The sequence below is a fragment of the Panthera tigris genome, chromosome A1, assembly GCF_018350195.1.
Source record: "Panthera tigris isolate Pti1 chromosome A1, P.tigris_Pti1_mat1.1, whole genome shotgun sequence".
NCBI lineage: Eukaryota > Metazoa > Chordata > Mammalia > Carnivora > Felidae > Panthera > Panthera tigris.
In genome coordinates this window covers 162,204,702-162,231,348 of record NC_056660.1, presented here as the reverse complement: position 1 = coordinate 162,231,348, position 26,647 = coordinate 162,204,702, and the positions used below count along the sequence as shown (strand labels likewise).

At 36.7% G+C, this 26,647-nt stretch overlaps 1 protein-coding gene across 20 annotated transcripts in view; it reads left to right on the top strand.

Annotated features, from left to right (window-relative positions):
• Nucleotides 1-3,685: 3,685 nt before the first annotated feature.
• Nucleotides 3,686-26,647, top strand: part of SLCO4C1 (solute carrier organic anion transporter family member 4C1) — a 126,459-nt gene continuing 103,497 nt past the window's right edge. For 14 of the 20 annotated variants that reach the window (XR_006219232.1, XR_006219238.1, XR_006219244.1 and 11 more), the window contains exons 1-2: nucleotides 3,687-4,174; nucleotides 7,392-7,655. Coding sequence is in view for 6 of the 20 variants with exons in the window: in XM_042990767.1 (XP_042846701.1) it covers nucleotides 3,829-4,174; nucleotides 7,392-7,655 (610 nt within the window). In the remaining 14 variants the exon portion in view is untranslated. Of the gene's footprint in view, nucleotides 4,175-7,391; nucleotides 7,656-26,647 lie in introns of all 20 variants that reach the window. The other 6 variants (XR_006219313.1, XR_006219307.1, XM_042990770.1 and 3 more) reach the window with 4 other exon arrangements.

The window sequence follows — 26,647 nt, the reverse complement described above, 5'->3', positions numbered from 1 at the left end:
GTGATCATATGTACATTTACACCTTTAGACATCATTTTAAGTCCATTTCTGTGGAAACTTTTTACATTAGAAGGGCTAGGGGGATTCCATATCAAGCCTGACTTGGATATCTACAAAATCTGAATATCTGCAGTTCAGAGCAGAATTAGTCTTCTAAACCTTATCAACATCAGATTACATGACTGTTGATCTCTTAGAATTGCTAGCAAAAATTCTAACTGACAGTGATAGGCTGTTGAAATTCAAAGGGAGAAAATGCAAAGACCAGGGAGGATATCTGGCTGAGAACTTTGAGTTCAAGTCCTAAATAAGTGGCAGGCCATTTATTAGCTATATGACTTTAGGAGAATTACTAATTCTTCCTGGAATATAGATACTTTAATATGTAAAATGTAGATAATAATAGCTACTGTTCTAGTAAACATTAATAATGGAATAATATTTACCAGATATTTAAAAAATGATACTTCTGGGAGGCCTGGGTGGCTCAATTGGTTGAACATCTGACTCTTGGTTTTAGCTCAGGTCATCATCCCAGGATCTTTGGATTGAGCCCTGAGTCAGACTCCTCACTGAACTTGGAGCCAGTGTAAGATTCTCTCTCTCTCTCTTTCTCTCTCTCTCTCCCTATGCCCCTCACCCTACTCACATGTGCATGCTGGTGTGCTCACTCTCTTTCTCTCTCTCAAATAAAATAACAACAAAAAAATAGTTCCTACTTCTACTTATTCCCTATGTTCTCAGTCAGTCTAGACTGTCGGGGAACAAGCAACAGGATGTATGTCTGTTTCCAGTAAGATACATCTACTTTCAATCTCAATCCCTCATCTCAGAAAATAAAGCATATATAATTGAAACAAATTTTCACAAATTAGTACCTATCATGTGTCTAGTTTATCTCATTAAGAAATAGTGTTGTGGGGGGGGGGGGTGCCTGGTTGGCTCAGTCGGTTAAGCGTCTGACTTCGGCTCAGGTCATGGTATCATGGTCTGTGAGTTCGAGCCCCGCGTCCGGCTCTGTGCTGACAGCTCAGAGCCTGAAGCCTGCTTTGTATTCTGTGTCTCCCTCTCTCTCTGACCCTCCCCCATTCATGCTCTGTCTCTCTCTGTCTCAAAAATAAATAAACATTAAAAAAAAAAAAAAAGCAAAAAAAGGGAAATAGTGTTTAGGGGCGCCTGGGTGGCTCAGTCGGTTAAGCGGCTGACTTGGGCCAAACTTAGGGTTGCTGGAAGGGTATTGTGTGGGGGGATGGGCATTAAATAGGTATTTGTTGGGATGAGCACTGGGTGTCACATGTAAATGATGAATCACTAAATTCTACTCCTGAAACCATGATCACACTATATGTTAACTAACTTGAATTTAAATAATATTAAAATAAATAAATAAATAAAATTCTGTTTCTCTGTCTCTCTCTCAAAAACAAAAAAAAGTTAAATAAGCTTAGTGACTATAGTTAGAAGAAATAAACACTTTTTTCTTTTTTGAGAGAGAGAGAGCCTATAAGCAAAGGAGGTACAGAATCTTTTATTTTTTTAAAAATTTTTTTTAAACTTTTTTTTGAGAGAAAGAGACAGAGCGTGAGTGGGGGAGGGGCAGAGAGAGGGAGACACCGAACTGGAAACAGGCTCCAGGCTCTGAGCTGTGAGCACAGAGCCAGACGTGGGGCTGGAACTCAAGAATGGTGAGATTATGACCTGAGGTGAGGTCGGACGCTTAACCGACTGAGCCACCCAGGCACCCTGAGAGAGAGAGAATCTTAAGCAGGCTCCAAGCCCAGTGTGGACCCTTTTGCCAGGCTCATTGACCTGAGCTGAAATCAAGAGTTTGATACTTAACCAACTGAGTCACCCAGGCACCCCTAAACACATCTTGTTTTAGGATGAGAGGTAACCTTTCCATCACTGTATTCTCTTCTCTGGAACTAAGGCTATGCTTGGATATGACCATCACATCCTACCAAATCATTGCTATTCAGGAGGTATTAGTACTGAATCTAGAAGTATTTTCTTGGACAGGCAATTAGCTTAGTGTTAAATTAAGAAAGCAAAACTTGAAAATCTCTCTAAAAGTTGACAGAGCTTGATTAATTTTAGTGAAGTAATCTTTTTTAAAAGATTTTCATAATTAAGGAATTTTTTAAAAGTTAATTAATTAATTTTTAAAGTAGGCTCAGTGCCCAACGTGCAGCCTGAACTTACCATCCTGAGATTAAGTGTAGCATACTCTACCGACTAAGCCAGCCAGGCACCCCCTGAAGTAATCTTTGAATGAAAGGGCCTTTAGTGTGTTGCAAACAATATAATATAGCAAGTATAGTATCTAGTAACATCTGAGAACTCTGGTAACTTTGCTAAAGGTAGTCTAGACGCATTGTTTTGAAGTTTTGTTTTTTTTTTTTATCATCAATAGATTTGAGGAAGTGGGTTCCTTAATACTCTGTATTCTTATGAAACTTAACAGTTCTGTGTATGTCGCCCTGATATAAAGCAAAAAAACAAATATGTGTGTGTGATTTATATTATGTTCCTTATTGCCATAAACATTTAATTTAGGGAAAGATAAACATGTTGAGATCTTGATACAGTTTTTAAAATGTCTTTGTTTAAAATATTTTTAGGATGCATTAGTGTATCTTTAGAAGGGGAGAGAGAATGGATCCTTTGAAAACCCAATCATGACATGATCATGTCACTCCTTGGTTCCAACCTTTCCTATTTTACTCACAGTGAAAGCCAAAGTCCTTATAATGGCCTCCAAAATTTGGCCCCATTCACTTATCCCCCACCTCATCTGCACCCCTTTACCTGCCCCCAACTCCTAGGGTTCTCCAACCATGTCACTCACCCCAGCCCCTCTATTCTACCAACATAAGGGACTCCCTCCCTTATCTCCTTCAGGTCTTTGCTCAAACTCACTGAGGCCTTCCCTAACCCCCGTTTCTTGATGAATGAATACAAGAATGAACTTTAACTACTATTGCGTAATGGTGTTCGATTCTTCAAAGTGTGTGTGTTTTTAATTTATTCCCCAGGTAGAAATTATTACATGAATATCATCATTGTTGATCTTAGATGTGAAATATACAGCAGAAAGAATATCATATATAGGCTTTTAAAGTTTCCTAATTTCTGTTATCTTCAGTTTTGGGGAAGTCAAACCAAAAAGGTGGTTATGTTGTGACGTTTATGGCGGTCAGGTCTTAATGGGGAGGTGGCTGGTGGGGATTTCTGTTTCCAGGGCGGATGAGAGGTAAAAGTGTCACCAAGATGCTCAAAATCCAAAGTCTTGTACTTACGGCTGCTTGATTCTTGGAAGTCGAACCTAGTAAAGGAAGTAAAACGCAGGATATTTTCTGGAACGATCTCCTGACGCAAGTGTTTACAGCTTTCCTGTCAGCACCCAGGGGGAGCTTTACGGCCACCAGACAGACTCTCACAAGCTCTGGTTAGTTCCCTGTCCCCGGGCTCTAGGAAGCAGCCAGGCCGGCTGAAGGGCCTCGCCGGGTCACCTGGCGGCGTCCTGGCCGCCCGCACACGCCTCTCATCCCGGTTGGCCCGGGCGGCAAAAGGTGAGGCGCGGCAGGGCGCGAATCACACAGGGGTCGGCCAAGCGCCCGCGCCCTTTGCTCTAGGCGACTGCGAGCTCGTGGAGGTAGGTCCCGGCGGCGGCGGCGGCTGCGCGGCGGCAGCGCCGAGACAGCTCCTGCACGGAGGCGGGAAGTCTTCCGCACGGGGGCGCTGCCACCTGCGCAGGGGAGGTTCCAAAGGGGAACCGGGTTTTTGTGCCGCTCCGACGCGCTGGAGTTGGGAGAACCCATCCTGACCATGAAGGGCAGCAAAGGCATCGAGAACCCGGCTTTCGTCGCCTCCAGCCCGGACACCCCGCACCGTTTGTTTGCATCGCCCTCTCACGTCGAAGTCTCTGACTTGGCCATCAAATCCCAGGGACCGAATTCGAAGCCACAGGAGCCCCCGGAGTCCCAGACGTCACCGGAGGCACCCCAGCCTTCAGCGGCTCCCTCTGCTTCCCAGGAGCTGTCCAGGCCAGAGTCGCCGCCCGAGTTTGAGGAGGGACCCTGCGGGTGTGGGAACTTGCAACCGCAGTGCCTCCAGCCCTGCAACACACCCCAGGGCTTTCTGCTTTTCTATTGCCTCTTGGCCCTCACGCAAGGTAAAGTCCAGCGCCGGCTGGAGAGGGCATTGGCCCCGCGCGGGACGCTGAGGGACCCGGCAGGTGCGCGCGTTCCGCTTAGTCGACGCGCAGTGCCTGCCCCGGCCCGGGGGTCCTGAAGCGCCCCCACAGGCGTCAGCAGGGCCGGGCCTCCGCAATTTAGCTTTTCCTTTGTAGCAACTTTTGAAACTGCCCTAAGGGCTCTTTATCTTTCGTGTTTTACCTCAGTTGAGTCCATTCGATTCGTTCAGGGAGGGTGGAAATGACTGGAACCTTACTTTGGGAACGGTTTGCCCTTCGGGGAATCCATTCTATACCACAAAAGCATCTATTTTCCTAAAGCCCTTGTTAAAAGGAGGTTTTTGTTTTGTTTTGCTTTGTTTTGTTTTACATTGTTTCTGCAAGGGAAGGATTAACTTTTAGATGAGGGTAGGGTAGTTCTCAAAGGAGAAGCTTGCATGAATAGGTTAGACAGCAGCATTCATGTTCTGTTGTGGATACTGAGTTTGAGCCGTACGTAGGCACAGGTGAATGCTAGCAAACGCTCGAGGCGGTGTTGAAGGGCGAGGCTTTCGAAATAAAAGAGTTGTGCAGTATCTGTTTTGTTTAAGGATCTCTTTCAGTTTCTCTTGGGAGTAACCTGATAAAGTCCAGGTTTATACCCTTAGGAGTTTGCAGGGCAAGCCTGGTTTGGAGGAGTGAGTGGGAGAGTAGAGGAAGAATGGCTCCCAGGAAAGAAAGATTGCAGAAGGTAAAAGCAGCCGCAACATGAAATGCGGGGAACACGGGGGGGGGGGGGGTGGGTGTAAGAAACGGGAAGTTACGCCAAGGTGACCCACACGTTGAAGAGAGGTGGGCCTCAAGGTAGAGGAAGGAAATGCTGAAGGCTAGACTTTGGTGGTACTGTATGTAGGTATATTTGGGTCACCTGAGTCCTAGTTTCACAGTATTTGTAAAGAGGCCATCCAAGGGTGATTGGAAGAAATGCAATCCAAGAATTTTTTTTTTGGGGGGGGGGTGGGTTGGAAATTGCTCTTTTTTAAAGATTAACCGAAGAGTAAATCTAATCTTCCTATTCTTGTTCCCGCTCCCCTGTCTGAAAGGAGCTCCTTGCCCCTTGCTTTGCACATGTTAGGTGTTAAGTGAGTATACCTTGATTGCAAGTCAACTGCAGCTCTTCTGTCAAAGGTTGTTTTGCGCTACAAAGTTATTTTGGTTTCTGCTTTTCTCATTAGTTCACCTTCTCTCAGTGTCTTGATCTTTGTTGTCCAAAATCTCTGTTGACGCACTTCAGTGCCAAAGGAATGCAAAGTTCAAAGAAGTTGGACACAAGTAAAATTTCTTGCTTTATCTTAAAACATATGCTGAAATTTCTATATTCCAGAATACGTCATTTATTCCAGAATACATACATCTATTATAAAATATTGTTTAAAATCATTATCAGATATTATTGGCACTCTTAGAAAAATGTGTCAGTTTTCGCTTAGAGCTACATCTACCCAGAGGTCCCCAATTTAAGAAGCATAATCCTAGATGAAGGTGATCCAATAAATTCTTTTTTCAGTTTAAATTTGAATTATTGCCATTGAGTTTGAATTATTACCATGTTTCTCAGACATGATCCTTGGGAGGACCATTTACATGGTATATTAAGAAGTGCTTGGGAAAAAAAAACAACAAAAAACCAAAACCATAAAAGTCCAAACTTGTCAGGTTAGTTGACTTAACCCAGAATTTCTCAATCATAAACAGGACTTCTCATAGCACTTAATCACCTAACGTGCTTCCTATCTTCACGCATATACAATAGAGAGATACAGTATGCAATATTTCTGGGAATTTCTTTTTTTAAAGCAGTGTTCTTAGAACTTGTGTAGCATAGAATTCAGAGTGGGATTCATAGGCTTAAAGTGCTATGCCTCTACAAGAGTTTACAAATGTACTTTTTCAGAGAAGTTTTACCATAAAGGCAATGAGTTTTAATGAGTGACTTTTAATCAGTATTGTAAGTGCGCTGGGAAGTTGATTTTTTTTTGGAAGGGGGGGTGTTGGGGAGGAGTTGATTTTTGGTTAGGGAATTTTTCATATTCTCAGATTCCTTATAAGCATGTCATTCCTAGGTTCATTAGACACTTTACCTTGAAATTTTAAGAATTGTAAATTGGTTTTTGACTTACTAAGCTGGCATAAAAGTAAAATGAGTTTAATGGTGGGACTTTTAAAGCTTGTTATATCAACTGTATTGCAACACATTTCCAGTTACAGTCTTAAGCAAAATTTAAAGAAACTGTAGAAATCATGGCTTGTGTATACTCTCTTAATTAACAAATGAAAACAGTTCATGGTATCCTCTTAAGTAAAAGGGGTTATCTAGTTTCAAACTTTGTAATTTGATCACATGTTTTTTTATTTTCAATTTATATTAATGTTTAAATTGTAAAGTTAATCTGTATCTGGACAAGACTTTTTTGTTAAGTCAGTCAAAATTGGATTTCCAGTTTTCCTTGTTTACCTTATATTTTTCCATCAGACTTGTAATAAGCAGAGTGAGTGTGCTTTTTTTGTTTGCTTACTTTGCATATGACTTAGAATGCCATTGTTGAAAACACTCTTGCTGTGTGTTTAGTTTTGCTCTAGGACCTTTTAAATGGTAACGTTAAGGTCTATAAAAGTGTTAGAAGAAAGGAGGTTTGAGAGCTCAATTTCACCTTTCTTAAGACTAAGGCAAGGAACTCGAGTTATATATAAATAGGTCTAATAATTGAACAACCTTGGAAGCAATGGGGCATTACTTTAATGACCTCTGGAGTCACCTGCAATTTTTTTATACTTTCCTGAATGAAGTCCATGAGAGTATGGTACTCTTGGAATCTCTGTAGCAAACTGGCTTCATGAGAATTTACCAGTCTGACTTTTAATTTGTCATATAAAGAAAAATGAAGTCAGCTACATTTTGTATGTGGTAAGCATCAATTTTATTTGACACCTGAAAATTCACGAGTATACTATTTAAAAGCAAACTCATTTGTAAGGAAGTATGTTTGAGTTGCTAACTTTGAGACTTTTGAAATTGGTACATTAAAAAAAAAATCAAAATAAATGAACAGCCACACTTTAGGCACAATCAAACTTTAGTATATTTTGTTGAAAATCATAATCTGTGTGGTAAAGTTAATAAAAATCATGCATATAAATCTTCTTTTCTTTCTTTTAGGTATTGTAGTAAATGGCCTCGTAAATATTAGCATTTCCACTATTGAGAAGCGCTATGAAATGAAGAGTTCCCTGACGGGCCTGATATCATCAAGCTATGATATCTCATTCTGTGTGTTGTCTTTATTTGTGTCATTCTTTGGTGAAAGAGGACACAAACCAAGGTGGCTTGCATTTGCATCCTTTATGATAGGACTGGGAGCACTTGTATTTTCACTGCCAAAATTTTTTAGTGGAAAATACCAATTGGGGTCCCTATTTGAAGGTAAGTTTCTGTTGTGTTATTTATGTATGTATGTATGTATGTATGTATGTATGTATGTTTTAACTTAAGAAGTACTATAAAACAAAGCCTTTACTTCTATCTTGCAACTTACTTGTACAGGTAAGTATGATAAGGGATTAGTCTCCTCTACTGCTTACTGCTTTGTTTTGATGTGAATTGTGTGAAGTAGGAGATTGCAGAAATAGATTGCATCATTCATCCCTTCAGTAGTTCTTAAAGTTGTTAATCATCTGATATGCATTCCCCATATTACATACAGTCCTCCTCAAAAAGCAGTGATCAATTTTCCTGTGCACTTGTAATCTCATTGGGGTTCTAAGATGTATAGTTTTCCTGTTTTTGGTTTCATTTCTGTGCTTATAGCTCTGCACCCTGGACATGTTGATTCCTGATTCTTGAGGTAAAGAGAGGTGAAATTTATAGGAGAACTGAAGCTTTTCCTAAGAACTGAAGCTAGCTGTATATCTATGACTGTAGTTTAGAGACACAGAACTTCATGACTTATCTAATGTGTTGCTCCAGTTAGATGAAAGAGTACATTATTGAAAGGCTCAAAAGGAAATTTTATTGTATTTCTACCTCTTTTTTCCTCCAAAGAATCAGTTTTCTTTTAAATGTTTATTTATATTTATTTTTGAGAGAGAAAGAGCACATGTGTGGGAGGGGTAGAGAGAGAGGGAGGCAGAGAATCCAAAGGAGGCTCCAAGCTGTCAGTCCAGAGCCTGACAAGGCACTTGAACTTAACCATGAGACCATGACCTGAGTTGAAATTGGCTGGTTAACTGACTGAGCCACCTAGGTGCTCCCCAAAGATTCAGTTTTAGTGGAAAAACAATTATGATAGAGCCAGAGGGATGTGCTGAAGACCTTAACATTTTTTTGTCCTTACAGGGACTTTTAATAGTAAATATTGAGAAGAAGAGGGCTATAAAATTAGCTTTCAGGAGTTAGTAAGTGAAGAAAAGTCTTAGTTAGAGTAAGAAGAAAGGAGAATTGGGGACTGCTGCGATACAGGCATTATTTTTAAAAAGTTCAAGTTGTTACATTTGTGAAATGTTAATATTGAAAATTAATATTAAAGTGTTGACATTTCCTAAGACCAAATTCCTAATTATAGAATGACAGCAAGTAGGAAAATATTTTTAACAATTAAGTACATATTATGTAGCATGGTTTTAGGAGTGTACTAATTAGGTTAGCAGACTTCATTTGGAAATAAAAATAGAATATGCAAGCATATAAGACCAAAGACCATGTTTTTAAAGCATGGTAGAGTTTGGAATAAATGAGATAAGGAGAATATGTTATCAGTGGAAAGATCACTTATGTAGATTCTAGTACATTATCTAAGAATGGAAAAGATTGTGTAAGGCCAATTTCACATAATTTCACTGGGGGTAGTTTTAGGAACAGTGTATACACTAGGCTTTAATAAAAATAATTGAAATCTTAACAGTAAGGTAAAATCCTAATTGTAGTCACAAAAGAAACATGGTACTGACTTTATGATAGTAAAAATATTATTGTGTGTATAGAATTTACTTGCCAAACTTTGTACTGAATCAAATCCCTCATTCTTCCAGTTGATCAGATGCCCTACTTGTTCTTAAACTATATGAACTTTGATAAAATATCTGACTCTCTAAACTAAAACATAACACCTGTTCCAGTACAGAAACCTGATCTGTCCTCAGCAGTCTTCTTAGCTTCATCCCTTGCCATACACACTTTGAATTGCAAAGGGATACAAAACTCAGGTTAATCTGACCAATTTATATTTCTCAATGGGAAACGGCCACAAGTTAAGGTGTGTGTGTGGGTGGGCAGCAGAGATGAAGCCAAGAAGATTGCTATTGCCAGATCACAAACTTTTAGTTTGTTATAGTGTACTATGCAAGTGTTCACCAAGTTATTTCTGATATGTCTTATTGATGTTTTTTTATTATTGTAATTGAAGTAGATTAGATAGAGGAATTGGCTGTTATGTGAAGTTTTTAGTGTAAACTAAGATTCATAATTTAAATAATAGCTTATCATTGGCAAATGAAAACAAAAACTCAGGCTGCTCTTATTTTCTGTCATTCATGCAATAAATATTTATTGATATGGACTGTACATAGTGCTGAGATAATAGTATTGAAACAGTTTCATGCCATCAGGGTTTTATGTAGTGGAAGAAATACAAAGCTGATAAATAAACAAGATAATTGAAGATTAAGGTGAGTGTATGAAGGAACAAATAATATGAAGTAATAGTGTATAAAAGGGCAAAGGAAAGCTGTTATAATAATAGCTGGATAACAAGGAACCGGCCTTGAAAGATGCTTTCCAGACTGGAGAAGAACATGGTTAAGGGCCTTGGAGCAGGAAAGAGCTTGGTAGGTTTTAGGAAATGTCACTTTGGCCAGCGTGATCAAAGCAATGGAAAACGTCGCATGTGATGAACTTGGAGAGGCAGTTAGACACCAACATGAAGCATTTCAATTTTCCTTTAAGTGCAGTGGGTAGTCATGAGAAAGTTTTTCATAGGGATGTGCATCGTCTTACATTTTGAAATGATCATTTTTGGCTTCTCTTGTTCTGAAGGATGGGGAGTAAATGGTAGAAAATCACCCGAGAGTTAGTTTTTTTTACCAACTAGTCCAGGTGAGAGACAAAGGTGGTTGGACTGGGTTGGTAGCAGTGGAGATCTAGAGGAGTGACTGGTTTTCCATAGATTTTCAAGGAAAAAGAGAAGATTTTTTTGGTAGATTAATTATGAAAGAGGAATGAATAATGGCTCATAATATTAGGCTTGAACAACTGGGGCTATTGACTAGAATATAGAAGAACAGAATTAGGCGTGGAAATCAAGAAATCAGGTTTAGTCTTAAGTGTTTACTGCATATTATATATCCAGTGTTGCCGTATATATGTTTGAGCATACATGTGTATATAAATGTGTGAGTTACTCTTAGTCTCCATTCCTAGAAGTATAAATATTGAGTTTAAAGAGCTTCCTTATTCTAATTTCTGATAGATAATGCCACATTGACTTTTAGGAAGGGGTATATCAGTTACTCCCCCACAATCAGTATACAAAAATGCCTAGTGAATTTTTGCATTGTTTTTCCCTTGAAGGTTTTCTTTAATAGGGATTTCTTTGTGGTATATTTGTGTGTATGTGTAGGTGTTTGCAATAAAACAGATACAAAACTCAGGACTGAAATCGCATGACATATCTAAAGGAACCCAGGCATTTAGAAACAAAAGGAGTGTTAGAAATCATAAATTCCTTCTTTCACAGTGTAGAACCTTAGGACATGAGGTGAAGTGACTTCATGGTGATTTCGTAGATAGATCAATAACAACTAAAACTAATATTTTTCATGCGTTGTTTAATGTTTTTCAATTTTTTATTTCTCATAGTGGGTTTATTAACTATATTGGATAATTTAAATATTTTGTTGAGTGTATTTTTTAAGTGTTTACATATTACAGAATTATCTTTATGAATTTAAACCATTTCTTCCCCAGTTTCAAATAGCCCGTTATAATGATCTTTACTTTCTTAAAAACATAGTAACTTGTCTGTTCAAGTGAATTATACCAGTTTTGCAAATTTTGGATTCCATAACCAAAAATCAGAATTATTTGTCCAAGTCTAAGGAGAGTGTAGAAGAAAAGGAGATTTAAGTGGGAAAAGGATACAAAAGAGTCAAAAACTTTCTGTAAATAAATTAGAAATCAAGGAATGTACAATTTTCTTAGGTAATATAACATTGAGAGAGTTAGCATATTCCTTTGTGTGCTTTTTTGTTGTTGCTGTTTTTTGAACTTGAGAGCAAGTCGGGGCTCCCTTTGAATGAGATCATCCCTATAAGAGGAGATTAAAGTAACATAATATAGTTTGTAAGTAGAAGACAAAATGTGAAATATGATAAACATGTACAATTTCCACAGGTGTGAGGAAAACACAAAAGAAGGTGAGGGTTAGCAAACGGTAGAAGAGTGTGTTTGAAAACAGCTTGTAAAAAATAAATTTAAGTAGGTTTGGGAAAGTATTTTTTTAAGGGAAGCTTTTATAAAAACCTAAGCGATTATCTGACTTCAGAGATAATAACATTTTTGAAAGGGAAGTTTTGGTTGTTATTGGATACAAAAAAAGGGAAGAATTAAAATTAAGAGAAATGCTTCTCGGGCCTAATTTTTATATATGTTAACCTGAGAATAGTGTCATAAAATATTCTTAAGTACATAATATTTGACACTCACTTTTTATATATTTTAACTTGTTATGACATATTTCAATATAACTTTCAAATATTTAAAAATGTAATAAATAAACATAACATTTTGTTTTCATCCAGGCATTTTTTAATTCCTTATTGATGAGTGTTAATTCAGTGGTGTTAAGCAAAATAATCTCTTTGTCTCTTTGAGCCTTTGGGAAGGAGTCATTAGTAAATGCTTAGAGACTGTAGAGAAGTAATTACTAAATCCAGTAAAGCTCTTTTTCTTTACTGACCCATAGTTGGATAATTTTTCCTAAGTTATATTATTTTCATGTTTCTCTTTTCCATTCCTTTCTCTCAGAAAAAGGTAGCTCTCAACACTTTCCATTTATTATAGCATTAAATTTCTAATGTTTTAGATTGGTATTTTAGGAAGAATTCTGTACAAAAGAACATTAGTTATGCAAAGTGACTTTAAAATGTTGAACTAGGAAAATGACTAGCGTGGGACTCAGTGTGATTTAATTTTAGTTACTGTTTGTCTTATCTTGTGTTCATAAGGATTTGTTTTAAACATGAAATACTTGACTAGATTGGAGAAGACATAGGGCCAAGAATCTTACAGTTTTACCATCACTAATTTAATACAGTATGCTTTAATTTTGCTTGGCCTCTGAGTGTTCTTCTTTCTTGATATTCCTTCTTCCTTATACAAATCAGTTTTATTTTTCTTATATTTCAATTTTGTTATAACAGAAATTAAAAAAGGAAAGATGATATCTTAGAAAATGTAATGATATAATAAAGCAGATGATTCAAATATTTTAAAATTTAATACACACAATAGAAGAGCTAGAACTAACTTTTAGGATAGTCAGTGCTCCACATGAAACCAGCACAATTTTTCACATACAAGGCACTTCGGGCTTCCCCAAACTTCCTAGATTATATGAGTTACCTTGGATGCTTGCTACTGTTATTTAATGCCTCTTGAAGATCCTGATTTAGCAAGTGTGGGTAGTTCTCAGGAATTTATATATTTTAAAATTACTCATGTTATTTTATCAGTCCATTTGGGGAAACGTATGTCCATCTTGATGCTTAATTATTCTGTAAAGCTGTGTGAGCACAGAGGTTTCTTTTCATTTCAGGATTATTGCTTTATAAATTACTTTGAAATAGAAGTTTCACATCCATCATGAAATACTAGATCCTTTAAGGTATCCAGTTTGGTTGAAATTCAAATGACCAAGTTTCTGAAATAGAGGAAACCAACGGAGAAAATTAAGTAGGAAAGCATGTGTCAATGAGGTGTTAGCAACAAACTCACTTCTGCCTGCTCACAGCTATAATTTGTAGATAGATAGATATTTTAAAATCCATGCCTTTGAGCAAAAGAATATAATGTCCCAGCATTTCCTAAAGTATGATCTGCAGAGCAGTTTCTGAAGATGTTAAGAATATATTAAAAATACTTTCCATGGTTCAATGAGTTGGGAAAATGAAACTTAAGGAGTATCTCTGTTGCATCATTAAAGAGTTAATGCATTTTGTGAATCTCTAGTTAGGGCAAGTGATATATGCAGTTCTGAACTTACTGACCATTGTTATGCTTGCCCTGTTTACTCTGCTTCTGTTCATTTTATGTTTTCTCCTCCAGGTAAGTGTTTCGGTGAACAGGCTTTAGGAAAATCTGTTCTGTGCTGTCTTAACTCATTTTGAAAGCCATGGTTGAATTTATAAAATTCATTATTGCCAGCACTAGAACAGCATGTGATATACATTGTAGGTGTTCAAGAAGGGTTTGTTGAGTTGTCACGTGCGTTAATGAATAAACGATCCTTTCAATGGAGGCATATTAGGAGTCTAATGACATGCCCTTCCACAGAAGGCAGTAAGAATAATGTCAGATAGGGGCGCCTGGGTGGCTCAGTCAGTTAAGCGTCTGATTTCGGCTCAGGTCACGATCTCGCGGTTTGTGAGTTCGAGCCCCGCGTCGGGCTCTGGGCTGATGGCTCAGAGCCTGGAGCCTGCTTCCGATTCTGTGTCTCCCTCTCTCTCTGCCCCTCCCCCGTTCATGCTCTGTCTCTCTCTGTCTCAAAAATAAATAAACGTTAAAAAAAAAAAAAAAAGAATAATGTCAGATAGACAGTTTGGGATTCTCTGCTCACATTTGCCATAAACTTGGCCTAAAAGTAATGGGTTATTTTCTCTTTCTTTGGCCACTGAAATGGGAAGAATTGTGTTATCAGAAGCAAAGCATAGATGATCTTTATGGGTAAGATTTGGGATCTGAAAAATTTGCAGTGTGAAAAAGGAAGCTAAAATGAGAAGCATATTCAGAAATAGTAACAAAATGCTTTGATATTCTACTTTTGGTTTTGCCTTAATTAGTTGCTGAACTGCTGATGTCCCTATGTAGCTACCATGCTTCCAAGGTGATTCTAAAATGTAGGGATTGCTTTTTGATAGACTGTGAGTAGTGATTACCCTTATTTTGTTTCATGTATAAAATAAAAGGAAATGCTCTGATAAGGTATTCAAGTTGACCATAGGCATAGTTGTAACTAACCAGTATAATGTATGGGAGGCAAAAGTTAAGCAATGCTTTTTGTAGCTTCCTCAGATTGGTAAAAATGTGGTTTGTGGCAACAAAGAAATGAGGAAATTCTATTTTCTAAGTCACTGTTATTAAAAATGCACAAATTAGCCAATGTGTGTTTTAAAGTATCTTTTCTCTTTTATCTTAATATTATTAACACATGAGTGAAAGTATGCAGTACAGCAAGAATATTAGGGTCAGACAAAACAGAGTTTAAATTTTTCTTTGAACACTATGTGGCCCTATACTATAAGCTTTATTATAAATCCTGGTGATGACAGTAACCCCTACCTCATAGGAGACTATAAACATACAGTGATAGGCAGTGCCTGGTGCATGGTAAGTGCTCGTTAATTAGTAGCAATGAATAATAATGATGTTCATCTTAATTAAGTAACAGCTATATTAATACAAAAAACTATCTTGGTCTGTTTAGTTATTGGCAATGGTAGATACAAAATCCTATGAACAAGTAAAAATCTTTCAATACGGTAGCTATTTCTTTTGTTGTTGTTGTTGTTGTTGGTGTCACTTGATATTGATGTATATCCAAAGTCTGGCTTAATACTTCCAAAATCATGTATTAGAGAAGGTTTTAATTAGACAAGTGTCCAGGATTATATTCTTAGGAGATAAGAAAATAGATTTATTTGGTGTAGCTCATCTTAATTGGATTCACTCAAAATAGTATACCAAAATATTAGCTTTTAAATAGTCGAAATGCCCCTTTTAAATATCTTTAATTTTTATCTAATTTTAAACATCATGCATCCTTGGCAAGCCATTCAGAAGATCAAAACAAAAACAAAAACAAAAAGAAATGGAATAAAAGGAAAAAAATGGAATAAATGGAACAAAAAAGCAAGGAAATAAAAAAATTTTCATACCAGAACCTAGATTATCCACTGTTAATATTGTTTCGCCTTTTTAATATATATACATTTATACATGTATTCACATTCACACATAATACACACATTTACATTACACAGTCATTAACACACACTCATGCATAAACCACATCCACACACTTAATATTCGTACATCTTACATCACATTTACCCATATGCATTCAAATGTACATTTTAAGGAAACATTTTGAATTTATAGATATCTACTTTTTCTTTAAGAATATATATTAGTTATTATATATTAAAAATAGTTGCAGAGTATTTATCTTTTTATATTCATTTCATAGATAACTTATCAGTCAGTCCTTTTTTTTTTTTATTAGCATATTTTTCTGGTTAGAGAAGTTCTATTGGTCACTGCAGATAATTTGGATAATACTAAGAAATAGGGAAAAAAACCCAATTCTTTATTTTTTTTTTCTCAAGGGAAACAACTTTGGGACTATGTTAGTTAATGTTTTAGTGTGCCTATTTCTTGAAGAGTTAATATAATACTGTGTATAGACTATTTTTTTTTTTTTCAACGTTTTTTATTTATTTTTGGGACAGAGAGAGACAGAGCATGAACGGGGGAGGGGCAGAGAGAGAGGGAGACACAGAATCAGAAACAGGCTCCAGGCTCCGAGCCATCAGCCCAGAGCCTGACGCGGGGCTCGAACTCACGGACCGCGAGATCGTGACCTGGCTGAAGTCGGACGCTTAACCGACTGCGCCACCCAGGCGCCCTAATACTGTGTATAGTTTGCAACCTTTGAGCATTCTTATTCTTGTATAACATTCCATTTTAAATTTTAACCATTCTCATAGAGTTGAATATTTATATTTGAAAATTTTTCATATGATAAACTACATCATGATAACTGTCTTTTTAATGGTTGTTTCTTTGTTTATTTATTTTGAAAGAGAGTGCATGTGTATATACGAGTAGGGGAGGGGCAGAGAGAGAAAGAATCTTAAGCAGGCTCAGCACTGCAGACCTTTCTGTGGGGCTTGATCTAATGAACCATGAGATCATGACCTGAGCCCAAACTAAGAGTCAGACACTTAACCTACTGAGCCACCCATGTGCCCCCATGATTACATATTTTTGTTTAAAGGTTTTACTACAGTTTGATCATTTTACAGAATTTAGCATTTTGGAATTAGCTTTTTGTACTCAGAATAATTCTCTAAAAACTCATCTGGGTTGTGTTTGTCAATTGTTCATTCCTTTTATTGCTGATTACTAAGTATTTTGGGGTATGAATGTACCATGCATGGTTTGTTTAACCATTCACCTACTAAAGATCATCTGAGTTCATCTGTTTTTTGGCTCTGACAAATAAAGTTGTGAACATTTGTACGTATTTTTGTGTGAACATAGTTCTCATTTCTCTGGGATAGATGCCCAGGAGTGAAACAGTTGGGTCATGTGGTAGTTCTATGTCATTTTATTTTATTTTATTTTTTTGGGAACTATTAAACTGTTTTCCAGAGTGACTGTACCATTTTATAGCCCATCAGCAACGTATGAGTGATCTCATCCTTGCCATCATTTGGTGCTGTATTATTTTTTTATTTTAGCCATTCTGATAGGTTGCAATAAAATCTCACTGTGGCCTTAGCTTGCATTTTCCTAATGGCTAATGATATTGGGCATCTTTGCTTGTGCTCCTTTGCCATCTACTTATCTTTAGTGTAATGTCTGTTTATGTTTTTGCCTATTTTCTAACTGGATTGTTTATATTTTACTGTTAAATTTTAAAAGTTACTTATGTATCCTAAGTCATAGGTCTTTGTCAGATAGGTGATTTGCAAATATTTTCATCCAAAGTATAGTTTGTCTTTTCATACTGTTAACAGGGTTCTTCACAAGAACAAAATTTTTAATTTTGATGTTTAGTTTGTCAGTTTTTCTTTTTATGTTTCTGTTGTCAAGTTTAAGAATTCTTTGCCTAGTCCTAGATCCTAAAGAATTTCTACTTTTTTTATTTCAAAAAGTGTTATAGTTTTCCATTTTCCATTTAAGTCTGTGACACATTTTGAATTTTGACTCTTTATATTCCCATTAGTATTAGCAGTGTCTGGTTTTTTCCCCCCTTTAATACCCCAAACATGTAAGAAATGTATTTGTCACAGTAATCATTACTGGTTGGAAAGGGGAAAATACATAGATGTCATTAGTTCAGAGAAATCCTAAAATCCCACTGGGAAGATGTTATGCTTGTTCCTTGAGTAAACCTGCTTCTTGGGAGGGGCTCAGTGTTCTCTCTTGGTCCTTTTTCTCATCTTTGGCTATATTTGAAGGTGGCAAATGGAGAATATACTCCTTGGGTGGTTAGAATCTGTGTCATCCGGTTTCTTACCTATAAAAGTTGGGACTAAGGGTCATTTTAATACTCATTCAGTCATAATCTCCCTGAGAAGAGGCTGGTGGTTCATTTGGTATGATGTAATGGTTTCAAACTAGTTTCTTGTCTAATTGATTCAGGTATATGTGCCAATAACCACACTTATAGTTTTGTTATAGAGCGTATCTTTCTTAAACTCATGCCTCTCTCTGGACTTAAGTAAGCCTGTCAGACTAATGGGAGAGTCATACCCTTAGGTACTTTTATGTAGGCTGTATTTTCCAATTAAAAGTATTTCCTTGTGCCACATTAATCCATTTAATGATATCAACAATGGGGCCAGAGCCTTGTTTTTATCCATGTCACAGTCTGTTTTAATTGATCTTTGTTGCTCACAAAGGCCTTCTGAATTTTACCTTTTATACGATTTGAATGCGAAGCAGTTGTCTCTTCCAACTCTAAAGTTCTAATCTTACTGTTCCCTTTCAGTCCATCCAAAATACTTGGCAGATATCCACTGGCCACCCACAATGTCATTACTGTCAGTTATGTGGGTTATTGGAAGAGGCAGAAAGGCAATGTCCCGTAAAGCGCTGTAGGATATTAAATTATGTTACTTAAAACGAGTTTCAGCACAAGCTCGCACCATTGTTCAGCATATCATTAGGCATAGGGACAGCAGATATTTGTTGAATAAGGAAAGGGACATCCTATAATGCACAAGAGAGCCTGCCACATGAAAGGGAAGAAGGGAGGAAGGAACTGTTTCAGAAAGTTAATGAATAAACAAACTTACTGTATTTCTTTCTTGCAATAATTCTAAGGATCTTGAATAGAACTAAATTGTTCATGGGGTCCTTGGGCATAATGTGAAAAACATTTCTTTATTGAAAAATTATCTATAGCCATGCCATTTTCTTTTCAGAGATTGTATTTCCTATTATCTCCATTTTCTCATCAATCTGGTCATGTTTACAATTTCAATTTTATAAAAGCAGTTAATAAGTTGCTATAATAAAAACTATTTTACCTTTTGTCTGAATTTTTAAAATTGACTCAGTGGTATTAATAAGAGGACATATTGGTCTTTTGTTTTTGCTAAATATGGCATTTTTCAGGATACAATCTTTGTGACAGAATTCTGGTTACTTCAAACTGAAGTATATTCTCCAGTCCTAATGTTATTTACTTTCACTTAAATTTCACTTATTGCTATCCTTAATCTATGATTTCTATCCATTCTTCATATTAATTTGTTAAATTCTGATATTTCCTGTTCATTTTTTGGCATTTATGCTTAATTTTATTTTGTCTATTTTTATTGCTATATTTCGAGCATATAAATTTTGTATTTGTCAGGTTTTAATTTTTATAGTATTAATTACCACTGTTACTACATTAGACTGAATTTTGGGGAGAATGCAGGGATCATAATTCATCTTTTTCAGTAGCTAAAATATTAGCTACTCTGTCAATGTTTAATAAATTGAATTAACACCCAGGGTTTTTGCCATGAAATTTAATTGAATCTTATATTCTTATTGTAACCCTTGCTTTTTACAAATATAGAAAGACCTGTAGTTTATAAGTTGTACTGGATATTCTTCATTTGCCCATCCAGATCCTAGAGAGATAGAAGCTAAGGGGATATGCTGACTTTCAGAGGCAAGGTTGGCTCCAATCCCCATTACAAGTTTCAGAGACTGAGTTGACATATATAAGTGGGAAAATTCTAAGTCTCATGGGAAGAAACCCAATCTGAGTCAATACTGTAGGGCTTCACAACCCTTTTACCAATTCCCAGACCTAATCTAGTTTACAGACACAGAGTTAATTATTGAGAGGGAGGCTAGATCTCTTTGAAGAGTTTTACAACAAAGCCAGAAGTATATGATGCTTTCTCTTTTCCTAAACCCATCCCAAAGCCTCTTATCCAGTGTTGAAGGGGAAGGGCAGTGTTCATACTCACTGGAGGTGATTAGGTAATGGCTCTGAACTGATCTGATCTCTGGAGTTCTAGAATAGTGCCATGGTCCACTGTTAAGAATGGGACTTAATAGAGGTCCAATGAGAGACTTGGTCCAAAACTGCTCTCATAGTGAGATCCTCATCCTGTAATTGTCTCTAGTCTTAGGATGTAGAAAGGTAATAGATACACTAACTGGTAGAATCCCCACATTGATTATCTGACCTGTGGATTGAGTGATCTTATTGTAGGAAGAAATAATTAGAAACCCCTAAATGAGATAGTAAACCAGAAGTAATACTATTCCTTAAGGGAATTAAGAAGTTTAGTGATACCATCAAAGATCTGAAAGTTGTAGGTGTGGTGATTCCTACCACATTCTCACTTTTTTTATGAATTTGGTGTAAATGTAGGGTAAAGTCATGGAAAATGACTTTAGATCTCTGTAAACATAATACTAATTATAACTTTATTTTGATTTTATTTTTTATTACTTTAAATCATAAAGTAAACATAATACTACTAGCCACGTTTCCAGATTTGATACCTTTTCTGGAGCAAATCAACATAGACCCTGACATCTTATATGTATTTCTTGATGTGGCAAATGTTTTCTTTCACTTTTCCACTGCACAGATAATCAAGATAGCTTTTCTGTGGAGGAACAAGAATACACCACCACTCCCTTATATGATTACTACATATGTTGTCTTGCTCTTTGGTATAATGGGATCTGGAGCAGTGGTTGTGAATTGAGGCCAATTTTCTATTTCTAGAAACATTTTTGATTGTTATGACTGAATTGGTGGGTGCTACTGGCCTCACTGGGTAGAGGTCAGGGACACCGATAGACATCCCACAAAGCCTAGAGGAGAGCCCCTGCCACATTAAGGAATTATCTAGTACCAAATGTCACTAATGCCAAGGTTGAGAAACTCTGGTCTGGAGGTACTGTGATCATAATACTATCCCATAGAATGTCATGCTGAACTTTATACTGATGGTATTAAGCTAATTGGACTTGGTTAGTTGAAATATTTTAGAAGCCTTAGTAAAGTATATGTATGCTAGAGAAAAGCCACAAAGACATCAGCAGCTTACCATGACAGTAGGGCCTGGGCCATGTTGTGGTATCCACTTTGCACCTTGTACATTCTGCACTTGAATAGCCCTTGGTATACTTTTTGGGATTTAGGAGAGCTCACCTACCTCATTTGTATACATTAATGTAATGTATTTATTAGGTAATGTCTAAGGTTGCCAGAATTGACTAGGAACTTAAACAAGGTAAAGTTCTTGCAGCACGTATAGGTATCATTTTTAGCAGGCAGGGAGGATGTAGGGAGCCTCTGACAGGCCTCCACAGTGAGGCCTCTAGGTTTTTGTAGTAAGACCACACTTTTGTCTGCTTACAGTGTTCTCCATTTGAAAAGCAACTCTTGGGGTGCCTGGGCGGTGGCTCAGTTGATGGTTTCGGCACAGGTCATGATTTCATGGTTCATGAAACTGAGCTCTGCATCGGGCTCTGCACTGACAGCATGGAGCCTGCTTGGGCTTCTCTCTCTCCGTCTCTTTGCCCCTCCCCCATGCACGTGTGTGTGTGTGGGGGAGAGGGGTACGCATGTGCACGGGTGTGCACGCTCTCTCTCTCAAAATAAATAAACATTGAAAATAAAAAAAAGAAACTCTTGGGTTGCTACTAGATGCTGGCGTGTTAGACATAAGCATGATTATGACCTGAACTCCCCATGATGAGGTATGTGTTATCTACTGCAACAAATCATAAAATTAGACATGTGAAGAAGTATTTGTTATTAAATGAAATGGTAGATACAAGTAGGTTTGGAAAGCATAAGTAACCATATAGGTAGGCATCTCAAATTTGTATGCTATTTGTTTTTATTACTTTATATGTGAATGTAAAGATATTTTTGTTACTTGTTAATGCTCACTTAAGGGTATCCTTTGTGGAAGAGGTTCTCAATCAGGAACAAAGATGGTCTGTAGAGTGAATGTCACTCAGTGTCTTGTGGAATTGTCCCATGTAGAAAGTACCCCTCATGGTATAAGCATGGATTCAAAAACATGCCTTTCCGTCATCAAGACTGGTCTATCTACCCCCACTGCATATGGATTGCCTGATTTACCAACCGTGGGGCTCAGTCCTGAGAGCTACCGATATGCCAATATTCCCCAGAGCAACCAGTATACCCAGAGGTGGTTAAAATATATCTCTCCTTGTTGCAAATTATCTGCTTGATGTAACTATATATTCTATATATGAACTTCTTTTCACTGCCCTTCAGTGCTTCTATCGACACTCAACATTGTTTGACTTATGAAATGCCTTATTCATTATTATTATCTTCTACACAACATCATTTCTGACAAAGAAACTTATTTGCAACAAAAGAAGTATGGTAGCAAACTCCTGCTCATGAAACTCACCAGTGTGTCTTCCTGTGTACCCTAAACCCAGAAATCACCGATTTACTGGAATGATGTCTATTATGTTATAATTTGCAGAATAAAATTTTCTACCATAGTGAACATGGTGTATGTGTTGAATAAGGCAGAAACCACTCTGTTTTGCTGGATCCTTTATAGCCAGAATGCATAGGGTAAGGACCTAAGGAGTGGCAAAGCATTAGTGCCTCTTCTACTCTAAAAATCCATTTATGCAATTTTTGCTTTCTGCCTTGGACCGTGGAGTCCTAGTCCCCCAAGGATTCATGCTTCTATCAGACAACACAGTCATTATTTCCTTAACGTTAAAGCTGAGAATGTACCCTAATTATATTTTTATCTATTTATATTAAATAATCAACAGGAAGAGAAAATGGTCACTGAACTGGCAGAAATGATAGGTTCTAGTTACTAAGGGGAAGGGAAATTGGGTTGTTTCTATACAGTGTCCAAGAAAATGTATTTCGGACTGAGAGAATTCAGTTGGGTGACTCTTAACACTCCCATACCTAATAGTACTTGTTAAAAGGGTAACTATGGCAAGCAAACAGAGATAAAACAGCTGAAGACTTGTAGATGCTATGTAATATCTCAGGCCTGTTGAGTTACGGGAAGGAAGTAAAGGGAACACAGCCTGGATGACAGGAAAGGAAGGGATGTTTGTCATCTCAGGCTTTCTGACCAGCTATAAAGCGAAGTACTATAGATCTTGTTAATTATCCTACTGCCCGTGTTTTTCTCTGACACCTTATGTGAAGACTACTGGTGATAACCAACATTTCAGTGTTGATTTCAGGTGGGAGAATAACTGGATTGGTATTACCCCAGGATGATGTATTGCTGATAGGTTTTTGTGGATTTCTTGTGTTACAGGAGATATGTTTTTCATCTGGACAAAGATAAAAATGGATACTAAGAAACCAAAAAAAAAAAAAAAAGAATGGACAGTGGTGTATATCCTTGGTCCTTTGAGATCTGTCATTCATTTTATCACCCTGTTTAAGAGAAGAAGCCCCATGGACTATAGCACTTTTGCCCTCTGGCTTCTAGTTGGGTTTAGCCAGTGGGAGTTTACATATTGGAAAGAAAGAGATTGTAGTGTTTATTTTCCTGGCGTGTTTCCCACCAGAGTTGGTGCAGAAGTTGGTATGTGCCTTAACCTAAGATGCACTTTCCGCAGTGTTTTGGTAACTGCCTAGTGGTGTTAATACCTGTTTGTTCCCTTAAGTCTTCCTTTGTAAAGAATCAACCCCATAAAACAATCCATATCTATAAAAAAAAGTTAAATTTCCTTCAGTTATTCCTTTTGTCTGTATTCTACTGCAGTGTTACCTGATACATAAAAAATATCCATACATATTTTCTAATTTTAGTCTTTTAAAAATATTTTGATTTAAAGTTCCTCCTTACAAATGACTGTTGTTTGAAATGAGGTTGTGCTAATACTCTATAGCAAATTGGGAAGTTTTATATTTTCTTCTCTATATTGGAATAGTTTAAACAACACAAAAGTGTTGATTGTTTTTGATTGAGTTTTGACATAAATTCTCCAGAAAAAGCCTTTCAGATAGGTTGATTTTAGAGGTAAACTTTTGATTCCCATTTCAATTTATTCAGAATCATAGATCCATACAAATTCTGTATAATTTTTTAAAGATTTTTAAAATATGTATTTATTTTGAGAGAGACAGAGTGTGAGTGGGGGAGGGGCAGAGAGAGCATGGAAGACAGAATCTGAAGCAGGCTCCAGGCTCTGAGCTGTCAGCCCAGAGCCGTAGGCGGGCTCGAACTCACGAACCATGAGATCATGGCCTGAGCCAAAGTTGGAAGCTTACCTGACTGAGCCACACAGGCACCCCAGAATTTTGTACAATTTAAAGTCAATATATTTATTTTAAGACATTTCAGATTTCTTGGTAAATATTATACATAGGATTTTCTAATGTTTTACAAAGGTTTTATGCATGTGTGGTCATTCTTATTAGATTCATAGTGTGTTGGATTCTATTTTTCAGGGGTTTGTATTTTAGAGAAGATAAGTAGATTGACTGTAAGAAATTATATTAAAAGTTTTTGCTTTTGTTTTATTTTGATAGAAACCGTTACAGAAATGTTTTGAATTTACATCCCAAATTATTTATGTAACCAATTAATTGTACTTTATGTCATTATTAACCATGAGATGAATCTGTTAAAAGGTTAGGCTCTTAAGTCTTAGAGATTTTGCAAGTAGTTAATCTAGTCCTGATTTTTCTCTTCTGTAAAATGTGGAAAGTAACGGTACTTCCTCCATATGATGTTTCTGGGGATTAGATAATACATGATAGGGAAGGATCTTGCATAAGATGACCATTCAGTAAATATAACTGTTATTGCTGTTAACATAAATAAAGATCAAATATAAGTAAGGCATGATAAGCAAGAACCTGGTGCAACTTAAAACTTCAGGGTTCATTGTCACTGAATGAAGAAAGATAGTAAATGAATAAAAAGAGTTTCCTTTGGCCAACTCGGGAAAACTTTTAATAATAAGTGGAATTTGAACTGGACTTGAACAATGGGTATAGTTTCAGGCTGAAAAGCATATGGTGTGGTTGTTTTAGGCAACAAATATGATGTTGAATGATTTTTATGTTTTAAACTTGACTAGAAAATAGATGTTGTAAATGAACAGTTTTTGGAGTCAGGGAGAGAATGTGGTTTTTGAGAATGGTGATGAATTTTGTTTTCGGCACATGAGGTAGAAATCTGGCATTAGAAATACAGTTCTAGAGCATAAGAGATACTGGAAGGTTAAAATTGAGATTTGGAGTCATCTTCTCAGTTTCTACATTTGTGACTCTGGATGTTCATTTCAAAGGAGAGGGGTAGTAAGAAAGAAGGTGAAAGGCAAAATCCTAAATTTTGGCAACAGGAGTCATTAAGTGATCACTGATAAAACTAACTCTGTGAGTTATCTATACAAGTGTTAAATTAAAAAATTTAATTACGTAAGTTTCTTTTGTTTTACTTGACCCTTTTGTGATACTTGAAACCAGCATTCTTCAAAAGTGTGTTTTCTAAGCATATTCTGTGAGATATTATACATTAATGGAGAAAAAAGTAACTTGAATATATGACATGTGAAAAACTTTATCATATCATGTATAAATGCATGCTTAGTACTCTCTAAGAGGAGGGTGTATTAATAGAATATTTCCTTCACTGATTTGACCATAGAAGCCTTTGGGTCATGGAAATTCTCATAAGCTTAGGGTTCCATAAAATATACTTGGGAAATCTTGCTTTATAATTTTCTAGGTGATGGTTCAGCTTATTAAATTGTAATTTAGAGATCACGGAGAATACATCGGGGGATTAGAAGATTATAATCAGAGTACTGGGTTATATTAGAAAAATCTGATTATGCATAGCATGTGACTTAGGGCTTCAGTTTCCTCATTTATAAAATGATTAAAGAAAGTTATAAAGGTTAGGTTAGGAAATGTATGTGAAAGCTTTGAGTATTGAGAAGCACCATAAGTATAACTATATTTATTTATTTCGTTTTTTTTCCCTCTTGAGCAATATAATCTGAGCAAATTAGGATATATTTCATTTTATTTTTTAAAGGTTTATTTATTTTGAGAGAGAGAATGCATGCACAAGTGGGGGAGGGTCAGAGAGAGAGGGAGAGAGAGAATCCCAAGCAGGCTCTGAGCTGTCAGTATGGAGTCTGACGTGGGGCTAGATCTCATGAACTGTTAACTGTGAGATCATGATCTGAACCAAAATCCAAAGTTGAACACTTAACCAACTGAGCCACCTAGGTGCCCCTAGGATATATTTCATTTTAGTGAAAGGTCTATATGTTATTTATCAGAAGGTGCTATTCATATTCATAACTAAAGTGTTTCTCATTTGTACATTCATAATTTGATCACTGACATTTTTAAATTTCTTATCCATTCTTATATTGTTCTCAGTAGCCTCTGGCCACCTGTATTCTGAAGTCATTTAGAAGTGTTTGTGACACTTGATCCACAGTAGACTGCTGGTATTCTCTAGAAAGAATATTCTCAGTAGTCCATACATCTGTGCAATTTGGCTTCAAAGTCCAGTCCAGGCTGTGTGTTGGTGACGACTGTTCATGTCATGTTTCTCTGGCACCCAGTTATGGAAATTGAAGTATATGGATTTACATACATATTTTTAGATTTTTGGGACATCTTCTTAAATTATATCTTTGAGTATTTTATTCCATGACATTGTTTTTTTTTTTTCCCTCAGGTACTTAAATTATGGGTATATGTGATCTCTTTTGACCACCATATACAGTTAACATTTCTTCTATTTCTTTATCATTTATTTCTCTCATTTTTCTCATTTCTATACTATATGACTGTTATTATGTTTTTTTAGTCTCTTCACCTTTGTGGCCCTTTCAATTTTATCTTCATTTCTATGGGGTTTTAATTTTTCTCTTTCCTGAGCTCTGCCAGC